Here is a 14373-nt window from a genome sequence, read left to right as displayed (position 1 = left end):
GTACATTGATGTCATGGAGGCGAAGAATTGCTACGTTTGTATGCAATTACCAGCTTCGGTAGAGGAGGGTATCAGATACCATCATCTTCCATTGACATATGGAATCACATGCAGTTTGTTGTTGAGCATATTTTATGGACGAGAAGGATTTGAGTATTATTTCTCGAATTTCGACTCGACCTTGCCAGAGGTCCCAAATTACAAGCATTTGAACAAGTGGGACTATTACAAAAGCGAAGACAGATTACACAAATGGTTTATTCCATGGAAAACGTTAGATACTTCACATGCTCGAAGAAACAATCTGACTTGTCAAGTGTCAGAAATTGAGAAAAAGTTTATAGGGCAGGTAGATACTAGATACAGGAGGCAGAAGATTCTGAAGGCCTCAGGACAATGGGAAACAGATTGGACCAAGGAGGAAAGGATACATCAGAGAAAGGGTAGCTTTGGTCCAATTGCTTTAGACAAGGAGAAATGGGGGAAACTGTGCATTCACAGGAGTTACTCCTATTATGAGAATTTGTATGTAGGTCAAGTCAATTGTGAACATGCCTTTCAACTGGAGTATTACTCTAAGGATTTTCTGAAAGAGATGCAAGCAATTCCAAATGTATATTTTGTATGTGGAAGAAATGCCTATGTGAAGCTACCAGATAATTGGTACGGATCATGCTATCTGGCTATTGTCTTCCCTAAAATATATCATGTTGAGAATTTAGAAACGACGAAGAAAGAAATACCAACTAGAGGGAAGAGAGGGCTGGGTGCAGCAGAAGTAATTGGAGATGTATTCGGTGCTGCATTCCCTATCCTAGGAGTGATATTGAATGACATTAAGATCAGGAGGTTAGCTACAGTCGTAGATAGGCTATCTGCCAGTACTGCTAGATCATTGATGCTGGTGGAAGGTGAGATGCAATCGATTAGGGCAATGGTTCTTCAGAACCGACTTGCTTTAGATGTTCTGTTAGCTAAAGAGGGAGGAGTCTGTAAGGCTTTGAAGGTCCAGGAATGTTGCACTTACATTCCAGACAATTCAAAACCTCTAGAGAAGTATATACGAAACATCACTGCCATACACTACGAAATTGAGGATCTGACAAAGATAAATGTGTGGGAAAAAGTAGGTCATGGAATGGGTAAAGTTGGAGGTTGGTTTGCCAACTTAGGAAAGGGTATCGTTTGGTACATATTGAAACCCATCATCATAATTGTGATTTGTGTAATCACTTTGTGGGGATTGGTGCGTTTGTATCAATGGTATAGAGCAAATAGGTTGCAGAGAACTATGAGGAAACAGGAGGAAAAGTTGACAGCGATGCAGGACACCCAATACAGGAGCCTAAAGGCATTAGAGACAATGAAAAGAGGTGGCACTGCCACGACTTCACTTTGAAGGGTTCTACATTTTGTGATGGTGTCCTGATGGTGATGACCCCTGAAGGTCATCAAAGGGGGGATTGAGAGAGCACAAGTCTGAAAAATGTATGAGTGCACCATATTTACAAGCACGTAGTTAGTTTAAACATGCTTGCACACGAATGTTTTATATTTAGAAGTGAAATACACTGAGTGTCTTATATTCAGTAGTGAAGTGTATAGAATGTTTAAGTAGAGTAACAATAATCATAACTGTGTGAGATTCATGTAGAAATGTTGGAATGAATATGAAAACCTCATGTTCTCATGTTAAAGGAATCATGTTAGAGTTGAATAGAACTCTGAAAATCCAGTATATTGTGTAGGCCTTAGGGCAATTCACAAGCAAATCTAAACGTGCTGCTAAAATAATGTGAGATGGGGTTAACATGGTTCTTCCACAAATGTATTATCGAATTAAGTTTGAAATATATGTTTTATAGATGTGCTGCTTTAGAAACGTATGCTAGTTAAGAATGTTGTTTAAATCAAATTAATGTTTTAGAGTGCAGGGACTCGCTTCATGTAAATCAAGGAGGCCTGTACTGATAATGTCATCTCCTTTGATGTGCCATGTGCTCGTTAGAGGAGAAGTCGAGAGGTGTCCAGCACGGAGCTTCGAGTGTGCTTTATGACCTATAGATATGGTGGAGTCTGGAATTTGAGGCCCACTGCAGGACGGACTGTATGCAGGTGCGAGGGTCTTAATCAGCTAGAATGAAAGGGGCTTTGTTCAGTGGCGCTTGGCGCAGGCCTGTAGGAGTTTCCAGGAATTTCAGGGGGTATCAGCGCACTGGAGAAGAAGCCCGGGAACCAAGGTCAACTATAACGAGGGTCTTGAAGAGTACCATCATGGAGTTTACCGCGCAAAGATGTACCACGTGAGGGGCGTCCCAAGGGGCGTTCCTACCAGAAATGTGATTTGATATTAGGGAAAGCGACCCGGGAGGAGGAGAGAGCAGATGATTTTGGGAGCCTAAGGAAGCGGATGGGTAGGCAGATAGGCTGATCAGGAGAGACCCATTATCAGAGAAGAGACAAAGAGAAGTGCGTGATCTTCTTAGGAAGTCACCACGGCTGACACCTAGAGGGGTAAAGATCTTGTTAAGTAGGGATGTCACTTAGTATAGTGTAGGGACAGACTAACCTTAATTTTCTTTTCTGTAATGACTTTGAGGTTGCAACTTGTATCCATTTTGGCAACGCTCATGCTGTTAGAAGTTGTACTCATTATTCTGTTTTTCAGACTCAGACTATTCAAAAAGTTCATGTTCATAGTGATACCAATTTATCTTCTGAATCTCATTTTGAGAAGTTTGTATCTTCAGTTATCTCTGACTTTATATTAAATCTTTGAAACTTAAATTTGGTCAGTGGTCATTTAGAGTGGTGTAAGTTCTTAAATTGATTGACTTATTGTTAGATTACCTTTTACTCAATGACAGGTACCAACGATTCAGTGGACTTGGTTTGGGATCTGGTAAGGTAACTAGTAACCAGAAATCCCGCGTTAGCACTAATGTGCTGCAACTTTGAATTGAGTCATTAACAAATATTGTAAAAAATGTAACTGAGATCAGTAGTCTCGGCTGTAACATCATTGAAAGGAAAGCTGGCAAGGACTGTTCAACATCATGTCCTCTATCTATGTGAACGTGTTCAATTGGAGCACATTTTGGCATAGTTATCACTCCTAATGTATTCAAACAAGCCTTTAGTCGCACACTTATTTACTGTCCGTGCTGCTACCAATGTAGCTGCAGCTAACATTGGTAAAAATAAGTATGGAGGCCCAAAGATTTTCTTAGCAGTACACTTGTGGTACTGCCGAATGCCAGGCTGTTGAATACCTTGACTGCCTAGTCTAAATTACATCTCATGCCTCTTCAACCATTCTACATTTCCTGCCTCTTTCACCGACTGTCACTATTTTCATGCACTTTCCTTCATCCTTCTCTTTCCCTCCTTTGTCATTCTGTCTTTGTTGATCTCACTCAAAGTCTGATGACAGAAAATAAGTCATGGTCTCATCTGCAAACATGTGCACAAATTAGGCATTTAATATGACACACCGTTTACATTGTCCACAGGCTAGAAACTTTGTTAAAGATGACAGTTGGTCCATTGCTTGCTATTATATCAATATTTGGTGAGATATACAGGTTCTGATTTGTTTCTAAATACTAAACTTTCCTCCATGTACAGGTGGCTTGTCTAACCCACATTGCAGCAAATTACCTGAATGGGGGAATGGAAGCAAAGCGATGGGGCACTGCACATGGCAGCATTGTTCCATATCAGGTACCGTAAACATAAATACACTTTCTGTCATGCTTATCTGTTACATAATATATATTAACTTTTTTTTACAAAGACTTTTGTTGAGTTTTCTGAGAAATATAAATAGGTCAACACACCTTGCTATACAAATAGGTTTCAGTGCATGACTGTCTAATCAGTTTCGTAAATGTAAGTGGATCAGCAGGGTCGTTTTAGAAAACCCCAAATTTGAAAGGACCAGAGACCAAGGACTGTATGTAGCAAACCTAAGATCCTGGAACCTGGATGGCATACATAGTGCCTCCTGACGGACGGCATTGATGCTGTGCACCCTACACAATTTCTTTCGATTTGCCAGCTGGAGTCATTTGTATGTTCCTACTATAAATATTGTTTAGTGTGTTGGGTATGGTTTCCTTTGACACCTTATACCTTAGTTTGTTTCAGTCATGCCATTGTGAAACAACCTGCAAGTTGGCTTCTTCAAAGTGTCTACTTCAGAATCATTTACTTTTCCTTGGACCGTTCCTAATATGTTTGCCCTGCGTGAACCTATTGTGGGCCACAATGACTTCTTAATGATACTTCCTCTAGTCTGTCATCGGCATGGAAGAGAGTAGTCTACCAGCCTTGTGAGAAATGAGATATCATATCAAAATACCTTATATGAATTGTTTGTAGCCTGAATGATATACAAAAACTATTTAAAAATGTAATAGTTAGATGAGAGTTCTAATGTAAGCATGTAAGGTGAGTTAATTTCCTCCATTTTATGTAACGCTTTACATAAGAGTGACACTAGCCACCTACCTAGGAATAGTTTTTAGAATTATGTTTGTTGTCCAGTTTGACGCTCTGTAGTAACTCTCTGAGATGCTAAGTGGCATTACCTAATACAACCATTTCTGTCTGACAACTGACAGCTCTTGCCTCCATTAATTAAAGTTTTGAGTTATAAGATACCTCCTTCATCCCATTTGTTAGAATTCTCTTGAGTCAGCTCAGGTGAGAAATTTTTAATCATTACTATTGGTCATAAGGAACAAGAAAAATACATACAGGAATACTTTCTCCTGGAGCTCTGCTATTACAATAAAGTTGCCTTTATACTTATCTTATCATTTCTTCATTACTTCTCCCCTTCCTTTTGAGCCAGATTGTGTTTTTTAGCAATATTGGCATTTACTATTGTTCCAGTCCTACTCCATTTCTGACAGGAGACCCGCTAAACTAGCTTAGAAGGGGTTTGGGCATTCCTTCACTCCTCAATGTCCGTACTGTAACAATCTCTTGCGTCTGTGGGCTTGATTCACAAATAAATAAAAAAGTACAGGCAGAGTTTAATGACTCCCTGTTGTGTTTATGCTTAAGCCAGCTGGAATAATGTCTATGCAATATGGTGAGTCATGCTCCGTGCAGAATGTTGACACTGGCAGTTGGAGAGTCACCCGTCAGCTGTACAGACGTGTTGGCCTTCTAAGGATAAACCTTAAGAATAAAAAGAGTGTACTTAATAATTTTGGTGACAATAGTAGAGTGTGAAATATACTTGAGGAGTTGAGGAAGAGTTGTTTGACTGCAGAGATTTTGAAGTGCCAATTTGGTGTTCAATCGTTAGAATATTTAGGGCATGAAATCTCTGCTGAGGGAATTAAACCTAAAACACTGTTACTGAATGCGATAAAGAATGCTGCTGCTCCTCAGAACATAGATCAGTTGAGGTCAATTTTAGAATTTGTACAATTTTATGGTAAATTTCCGCAGGGATTCTCAGAAAAAACGTACAATTTGAGACAGTTGCTAAAAAACAAATTCACATTTGTGTGGACTGAATGTTTTCAAACTAAATTTGAAAATGTTAAAGATGAATTATTTAAGGCCAAACAATTGTGTGGATTTGACCCAGCACTTGCATCTATAATCATCACTGATGTGAGTAATAAGGGCCATGGAGCTGCTTTAACCCAGATAAATGCAGATGGGAAAGAAGACGCTGTTGCTTATGCCTTCAAATCGCTTTCTCCAGTAGAGGAACGTTATTCATTTATTGAAAAAGAGACACTTGCAATAGTTTGGGGGTTGGATCACTTTAGAAGTTTCATGTGGAAGTAAGATGTGACCATAAGCCCCTTGTCAAAGTGTTATCGACTGACGGTTTTTGAAAGATACACCTAGAATAATGAGAATGTTGGTGAGGTTACTTGATTACAGATATTCTTTGTGTTATTTACCTGGTGTTAAAAATTATATAGCAGATTGGGTAGGATGGATGGATGGATTGAGATTGAGTAGCGTGGCATAGATGGATGAAAAGATAATAAACAAAGCTATAAGTGCAAAAGAAAGGAAAGAAGCTTGTGCCAAGGATGATATTTTAGTTAGTATCAGAGCTTTTGTTGTACATGTGTGGCCAGAAAAAAAGTCGTTAAATGTGGAACTAAAGCACTTTTGGGAAGTGCAGAATGGGTTATCTGTGTTGGAAGATAATGTGTTAAGAGGAGAAAGATTTGTTACTCCCAAGAGGCTTACGGAAGATTTAATAAACTTATGTCAGGAGGGACACCTTGGAATAGTTAAAAGCAAAAAGAGAGTAAAAGAAGTTTATTGGGGGCCTGGTTTGGATGTTGAGGTAGAGAGGGTTGTGTGGCAGTGCAATCTGTGCTAGAATGCTGACATGTGGAGTGGTGTGGCTCACTGGTTAGAGGCGGCAGACCCGGAAGCAGAGGACGACCCGGGACCAGGGTTCTATCCCCGACGCGGCAGGGTCGTGGACCAGGGTCAGCGGACTCGATCATTCTCGCCCTGGTGCCTACTCTAACCAGGGATCACACTCGGCAACTCTGGGCATTAGCTTGCCTCATCTCCACAACGGCCCCCCACATACGCCGGGGATGCCTGGTTTCACCTTGGAGATACCCAGTAGGGACCATCTCACAGGGAAAGCCAGGGCGGGTTCCCCAGGGATATATGACGGTACCACGCGTACTTTTACAACGCGTACCGTTACAACGCTACTTTTACCACGCAAGTCGTTACAACGACTTGCGTGGAGGGGCGCTGGATAGTAAATTTTTTAATTTACTATTCCAACTCCAGTCCCCGTGGACTCTAGGGAAAGGAGTTGGATAGTAAATTAATATATTTACTATCCTGGAGCGCCCCCCAGCGCAAGTCGTTGTATCGACTTGCGTGGTAAAAGTAGCGTGGTAACGGTACCGCGTTGTAAAAAATGCGTGGTTACCGTTGTATACCGTTCCCCAGCGGTCTACAGCGCAGAGATACTCCTTCGGGAGTCGATTCTAGCGCTTTAGAAAACCACAATTAATTAATTAATTAATTTTAATTAATTAAAGTCACAGACATCTGTTAATCCCCCATTGTCACATGTTGCATTTCCTCAAATAACGGGTCCCTTTATTGATCAACAGGGGATTTGGTTAATTTTAGTAGCTTTTGACTATTTTTTAAAATAGCCCGAAGTTAAATTTGTAGAGGGAGCTGATTTTAAGAGTGTTATTTTGTTTATGGATGAATTGTTTGAAAGGGAAGGGTTTCCAAAAAAGGTGATTGCTGACAATGGTGTACATTTTAAGAGTACTAGTATGGAATATTTTTAAAAACATAATGGAATAGATACAAGATGACCTCAATTTATCATCCCAGTGGCAATGGGAAGTGAAACGCTTTAATTGTGTGATGAAAGATTCATTGCAGTTAGCCAAACTGAAAAATCTGAATTGGAAACTGGGAATTTGAAAAACGGTGTGGATGTATCGCACTACGCCAACTGTGTCAGGTTACAGTCCCTTTATCATAATGAGGGGTAGAATTCCCTTTATCAAAGATAATCAAGGTTGGTTGCATAATTCCAAACTTAGTCAGTGATCTCCTATTGAAGTGAAGAAGAAAATTATGTTATATCAGGAGAAGTATAAAAGTTGCTGTGATTCGAAGCATAAGGCAAAGGAGATTTTCCTCAAGAAAGTGGACATGATCCTTGTAAGGTTACCTTTTAGAGTACGGAAAGGTGAGAGCAAGTATTCTGAGCTGTTAGAGGTAGTCGAAAATCTTAACCAACTCGGCAAGATTGAGTGACGGCGAGTGTGGCACTTAAGGCAATTTGTAAGATGCATCAATGGGAAGGAGAAGCGGCTAAATAACCAAGAAAAAAATATCATTTAATTGGATCTCAACAAGTTGATGGTCACTTACCAATAGATCAGGAATTGTATGAGAAATTGAGTGAGGACCATCAGTAATGAGGTGTCGTTATCCAAAGTGAGTGAGTCACAAGTGGACACCGTACCAATTAACAAAATGCCAGATGGGTCTTCCATCAGTAAATGTGGAAGGGAAATTAGACAACCAAGTTATCTTCAATAGTATGTTACATAATGTTTTTATTTCCTTTAAGCTTAATATTTTAAAGTTTTGTATTAATCAAACATGCTGAATGTTTTGTTTTATGTTAGGGTTTTTCCAAAGTTATTTATTGGTAGCTACTTTAGCTTTTCAAATTTTTGTATTATTTAAGTTTTTTTTAAGGAAGAAGATGTGTTTTGTATATGCTTAAGTCAGCTGGGATGTTGGCTATGTCATATGGTGGGTCATGCTCTGTGTAGAATGTTGATGGTGGCAGTTGGAGAGTCGCCCATCAGCTGTACAGATGAGTTGGCCTTCGAAGGATAAAGCTTAAGAATAAAGAGAGTTTATTCAACCACCTTTGATTGGAGTGCACTTAATACTCCCACTGATTGTACTTTTATACTTTTTTTACTATTCACGTAACACCTGTTATGTGACTTGAATACAACACTATTTCCCTATTCAGAATTTTACGCAGTGTAAAATACCACAGTGGGAAAAGCAGCTGAATATGCAAAAAAGCACAGTAATTTCGCCTTTTTTTTTAAATGTAGCAATCCATTCCCCTACAGCTCCAATAAATCTGGGAATTATCCATTCCCTTCCAGTCGTAGGGGAGTTACCCCATCCCTAGGCTGAAATAAGTCTCTGATCACTTCCAGGGTGGGAAAGGGTCAGACTTCAGTTTGGGATTGTCCATAAATGTGCAAGCTTGAGGTGTTCACAAATTTAGAAGGCTAACCGGGCCTTGTTTCCTCCCACGTTCCACTTATTACGTGGGAATTACTACTGCTTATTTCTCCATCCCTCATATGTAGAAATCCACAGTGATTCCTTTGTGAATTTCTAACAGGTGCAAATGTAACAATTTTCGGCTGTAAATAGACTTTTACAGCCGAAGATGTCTTTGTGAATTAGGCTCATTACATTTCAAGCAATACATGTTGCTTTAACACTTCACTTAAATTATGTAATCTTCATAGTGTGAATTCGTGAAGCTTGAAGAACATACATACCGTGAGTCATGAAATTAACTTTTACACTTCCTCTTTTTTAAACTGTGATCGATTAAGTTTCCCTTGTTAAGGAAATCCTTACACTTGCTGTTTTTTAACTGAGAGTTATCAAGGTTTTCCCATTTTAAGGATATCCTCATAAATGTTTTTTTCAGTTTGCTTTACCTTTCACTTGCATGCTGTGAAGTGTTCACCTATGATTTTTTCCACAACTTCTAATCCGTGCCACCTCCTGCACCGTGTACTAATCCTGACAACCACGACTCCTGCAAGGTGCTAAAGAACAGATAGTGGATGAATTTGAAAAAATACTGGAATCACGTATACCTGAAGGACAGCTGCAACTTGGCTTTGGAGCTGGAGGAGGCCCTTGTGCTGGCACTTCGAAGGCTTGCAGATGAATTTAATGTGAGCGATGTATCTCTCCTTCACTACTGAAAGACAAGAGACTTTAGTGTTTAGTGTTAGTAATGTAACCACACATATGCATATGTGTCAGCCATTTTCTCTTTTCGCTCTGATTCATTGCCACATTGCCAATCCTGCCAACTACTCCTCATTTTGAAGACATTGCAGGGGGTGAAGCTATATTTCGAGTGATTGGCAGTAATGTATAGGCTGAAACATTGTCTGACATTTCTGAATTAGGAGTGCTATTGAGTGAGTTAAGTTTTTTACAGTGAGCAAATTAATAGTCACTGACAGTTAGTTAGCGACTAAAGTCATAGTTGTTGGCTGGTGTAATGTGGATTTCTTTATCAGCCAGCAATTAACTGTTTTCCTGTTGTAAGACACTTCTACTCCTAGAACCACTTGCTATCTCATTTGCTTACCATTTTCCTCGTAAGCTCTATCATTTTATGTTTGATATACAGTCTTTAACCCTGCCACCTATTTTACAGGTGGCCAGTGAACCAACCAAAGCCAATAGGAAGTAGTTCAGGGCATACAATGGCTATCAGGGCGCAATAGTGCCACAGGCATGGAAAAAAGCTATTGTTTCTCCCATCCTGAAACAAATCCTCCCTGGACCCGTCGATCCTCTGCAGTTTTAGACTAATATCATTGCTACCTTTTCCTATAAAACTTCTGGAACATCATATCAGCAAAAAACTCTCCTGTTATCTAGAAAAACACAATCTGATAGAACAGGAGTAGTTTGGTTTCAGACCGGGATATGGAACTGAAACTGCCATACTCACTGCCATGGATGAACTGCGGATGCTAGTCGATCGTGGCCAGTCTGCAAATCTGATTTGTCTTGGTCTATCTGCCGCTTTCGCCACAGTGAACCATAGCATCCTCTTAAACAGACTCACCCTGGCCTGAGTAGGTGGAGTAGCACTGAAATGGCTGTGCTCTTATCTACCTGAACGCAACCAGGCTGTTGCCCTTCCACCCATCCCGGTATTTAAAGTTTCTACCACCTTCATACCTTTTTGATTATAAGTTTTCTCTATAAATACAAATATAAATCAATAAATAAAAAGTTGGATTTTTTAACACTTTGCCCACATTTGTGCCAGATGATAAAGAAGAAATACTGGATGGGTATGAGGAGGTAGTCATGAGATTCAAGAAGAACGCTTGCAAACTGCCTAAGAAAACAGTCGGCCACAGAAGTTATCGATATGTATCTTCCATCAGTAAAGGTACTTGCTGCAAAGAGTGATGCTGTAGAAATAGCATAAAAGATAGTGGATAAAGGACTAGACGGCACTTTGTGTGTGTCAAGAGAATCACAATGTGTGTGGTCAAAAGCATCACGGTGGAGTTACTATTAAGTCTTTCGAAAGGGAATAAAATCCTATTTTGGAGAATGTTTGTTCTATCAAGCATTGCCTGGTATTAGGGAAGTAATGTGCCAGTAAAGCACAAATTGAGGTGTGTGCCAATGAGCATCAAGGAAGAATTAAGTAAGTTACTCAAACAACTTTGTGATGAAGGTGTGATAAAGGAAGAGGCAGTGGTGGTCTCCTATTGTTGTGGCCCAGAATTAAAAATACTGAATTAAGAATATGTATAGACCTTATAAGTCTCAACAAGCTAATATGGGTAAATGTTTGTCAGCTGACCAGAATTGACAAAATGGTTACCATACTGTCTGGAGCAACGTTGTTTCCAAACTGTATGTGCGTTCCACATACTACCAGTTTTTTTGACAGAGAATCAAGGCTCTAAACTGTAGTTAAGTATGGCAGGATGTCATATGGGCTTGCCTTGCAGCAGCTGTTTTTCCCCTGATGGACGAGGTACTAAAAGGGCTTATTGGAGTAATAGCGGAGATGCAATCTTAACTCAATAAAACTGTTCCCGACTGGCACTCCTTAGGAGACGTAGTCTCACAATAGTTTACAAATTTAATTCCACTTGTGAAAATAAGGATAATACAAAAACTCGTTTTATCTTTGTAGCAAGGGGACCCCGTCCATAGAAAATATCCCCTCAACAACGGAATGGTGGGTCGCTGATTCTGCAACTCTCCCCTCTCTCCACTTACCGCAGAGCGAGTGGACCACGGACACAGAACCGCTTTGGAAAACTCAAAGCGATGTGGATGAGGACGGCTCCTTTAACTGTGCCTATTCAATGTTTGAGGACCCGCCCTTGGAGGAAGCAGGTCCAACCGGGTTTGTCAAAAAGGAGGAAGCACAAGACTTGGCGTGTGACGTCACCGAGGAGGAAGCAGAGTGGGTGGAGTTCGAAAATCGAGTGAGGAGGAGAGCGGAACGAGCATCGGGAGAAGACGAAAGAAGAACCAACGAAGCAGAGAAGCCAGAAGGCCACCGTCCCCACGGTTTGCCCAGCCGCACTCCTGGAGGAGTGTGGCTAAGCCAGGTACGGCAGCGAGTGTCGAGCTGGGTGGAGAGGCAGGGAGACTTCGTGAAGTGAGAACGCTTGTAAAAGAGCCGGCGCCTGGGGGCACTAATTGTATATACGTCGCCACACTTCCACGGGTTTCTTCCTTCCCCTCCCGTTTTCCCATACTTCACCTCCTGCACTGTCATTCACCATCGTTCCCTTTTGTATATAGTATTTTGTATATACACAGACAGCGGTGGTCCCTCACTCCCTGGTTTACCCTTGGGCATTGTATAAAGAGGACTATTGCCTGACGGCCACCTATATCCTTTTTCTTCTGCATGTAGTATGGTGGAGTAGCTCAAACCAAGCCGACCCAAGGGCGTGACTCGAAGGAAGCGAACAGCAGAAGAAGGTCCCCGGGATTAGCTGCAACAACGGACCCAGCTAGATTTACATGGGAAAGACTATCTGTTACGAAAAAGAAGTCATTCATAAAAATAAAGACATATATACCTCGATCCAGTTTCCGGTTCCTGTCTCCTACCCTGCCACAGCCTTCTTCTAATTCAAATGTTCATCTTTAATTGTATCAATTCCATTGTTGCTTCACAATGTTTATGATTTATTCATATCTTTCTTTCTTTGCATGAATTATATTTCCTTCATGTACATTGTTCTTATTCGGAAATATACATCCCTATGCATTTCGGGACGGCGCCCTTCTTCAGGGGTAATGTATTTGTCTGAAAATAAAAAAGGGGATACTGTACTGTAACCAGGTATGTCTGTTCTCCCACAAAATAGTACAAAACTAGAGAGTCTCATGCTTACGTGCTGGTAGTGACTCGTAGAAAAAATGCAAGTATACACCGCAGTGCATAAAATGAATAGTGAAAGTGAAGGTGAACTCAGTGCTACTAAAGACATGTACCAGTTTGTGCTCATATTATGTCAAGTCAAAGAGTGCCTGTTCAGACTATGGTTTAACAAGTGTTCACCAAGAAGTGGTCTAATAAAGTTATTCAACTGGTTCTTCCTCTTGGCTTTGGTTGGTTCACTGGCCACCTGTACAACTGGTGGCAGGGTTATAGACTGTGTATCAAACATAAAATGATAGAGGGTACTAGGAAAATGGTAAGCAAATGAGATAGCAAATGGTTCTAGGAGTAGAAGTGTCTTACAACAGGAAAACTGTTCATTGCTGGCTGAAAAAGAAACAACAGGAAAACTGTTCATTGCTGGCTGAAAAAGAAATCCACACTACACCAGCCAACAACTTTGACTTTAGTCGCTAACTAACTGTCAGTGACTATCAATTTGCTCATTGTAAAAAACTTAACTCACTCAATAGCACTCCTAATTCAAAAATGTCAGACAATGTTTCAGTCTATACATTACTGCCAAGCACTCGAATATAGCTTCACCCCCTGCAATGTCTTCAAAATGAGGAGTAGTTGGGAGGATTGGCAATGTGGCAATGAATCAAAGCGAAAAGAGCAAATGGCCGCCACATATGCATATGTGTGGTTACATTACTAACACTAAACACTAAAGTCTCTTGTCTTTCAGTAGTGAAGGAGAGATAGATCGCTCAGATTAAATGGTGTCTTTAAACATTCATCTTCAAGCCTTCGAAGTGCCAGCACAAGGGCCTCCTCCAGCTCCAAAGCCAAGTTGCAGCTGTCCTCCAGGGTCAGAGGGAGCTACCCACTGGCACCCAGAAACACAATTAAATTAAAGCAACACGTTAATAAGAAGCAAACCACAGAGGAACATAGTGTGCCACACACCATGTACCACGTTTTCAAATCACTTATTGGAGCAATGACATTACAGGATGACATTTTTGCTTTTGGGAAGGACTACAAGGAGTACACTTAGAGGCACAGTGCCACAAGCCCTATAGAGCAGCAGTTTTAAGTTGAGGGGAAAAAAATTATATTTGAGATGCAAGATGTCGAGTATTTTCGCAAAGTGCTTAATAATAGAGGGATTGAACGACTGCCAGAATTGTTGAAAGCAATTAAAGAGTTGCCTGTTCCTAAGAACCATAAACAGCTTTTAGCAGTCTAAGCATGTGTTAGTTTTACACTAAGCTCATTTAAACCTTTGTGACCATTGATGAACCACTACATAGTGAATTAAAGAAGAATAAAATGCAAGATTTTGTGCTGTGTGGAACAGGAAATTGCAGTTACAGAAATTTGTCTGTTGAATTTACATTTAATGAGTCTCTACAGGCCTCAGAAAATGCTATGTATTACTGTTAATGCCAGCAATATGGGGATTGGGGCGGAATTGTCCCAAGGGAAAGGCTATTCCGAGCACACTGTGACATTTGCATCACATACTTTAAGATCACAGGAGCATTTCTATTTTGTTATAGAATGAGAGATGCGTTTTTGCACATTGGGGCAGTTGAAAGATTTAGGTCTTGTGTTTAGGGGACGAAATCCCTTTTATGTACTTCTTCTAATCATAAACC

At 40.5% G+C, this 14373-nt stretch overlaps 1 protein-coding gene across 2 annotated transcripts in view; it reads left to right on the top strand.

The window, feature by feature from the left end:
• The window catches only part of SUGCT (succinyl-CoA:glutarate-CoA transferase), a 3526579-nt gene that overhangs the window by 749028 nt on the left and 2763178 nt on the right, over positions 1-14373 (top strand). For both annotated transcript variants that reach the window (XM_078688200.1, XM_078688201.1), the window contains exon 9: positions 3628-3723. In XM_078688200.1, coding sequence (XP_078544326.1) covers positions 3628-3723 — 96 coding nt within the window. The remainder of the gene's footprint in view (positions 1-3627; positions 3724-14373) is intronic.

The sequence above is a fragment of the Lissotriton helveticus genome, chromosome 4_1, assembly GCF_964261635.1.
Source record: "Lissotriton helveticus chromosome 4_1, aLisHel1.1, whole genome shotgun sequence".
NCBI classification, from domain to species: Eukaryota; Metazoa; Chordata; class Amphibia; order Caudata; family Salamandridae; genus Lissotriton; species Lissotriton helveticus.
This window is presented reverse-complemented; position numbering and strand designations above follow the sequence as displayed.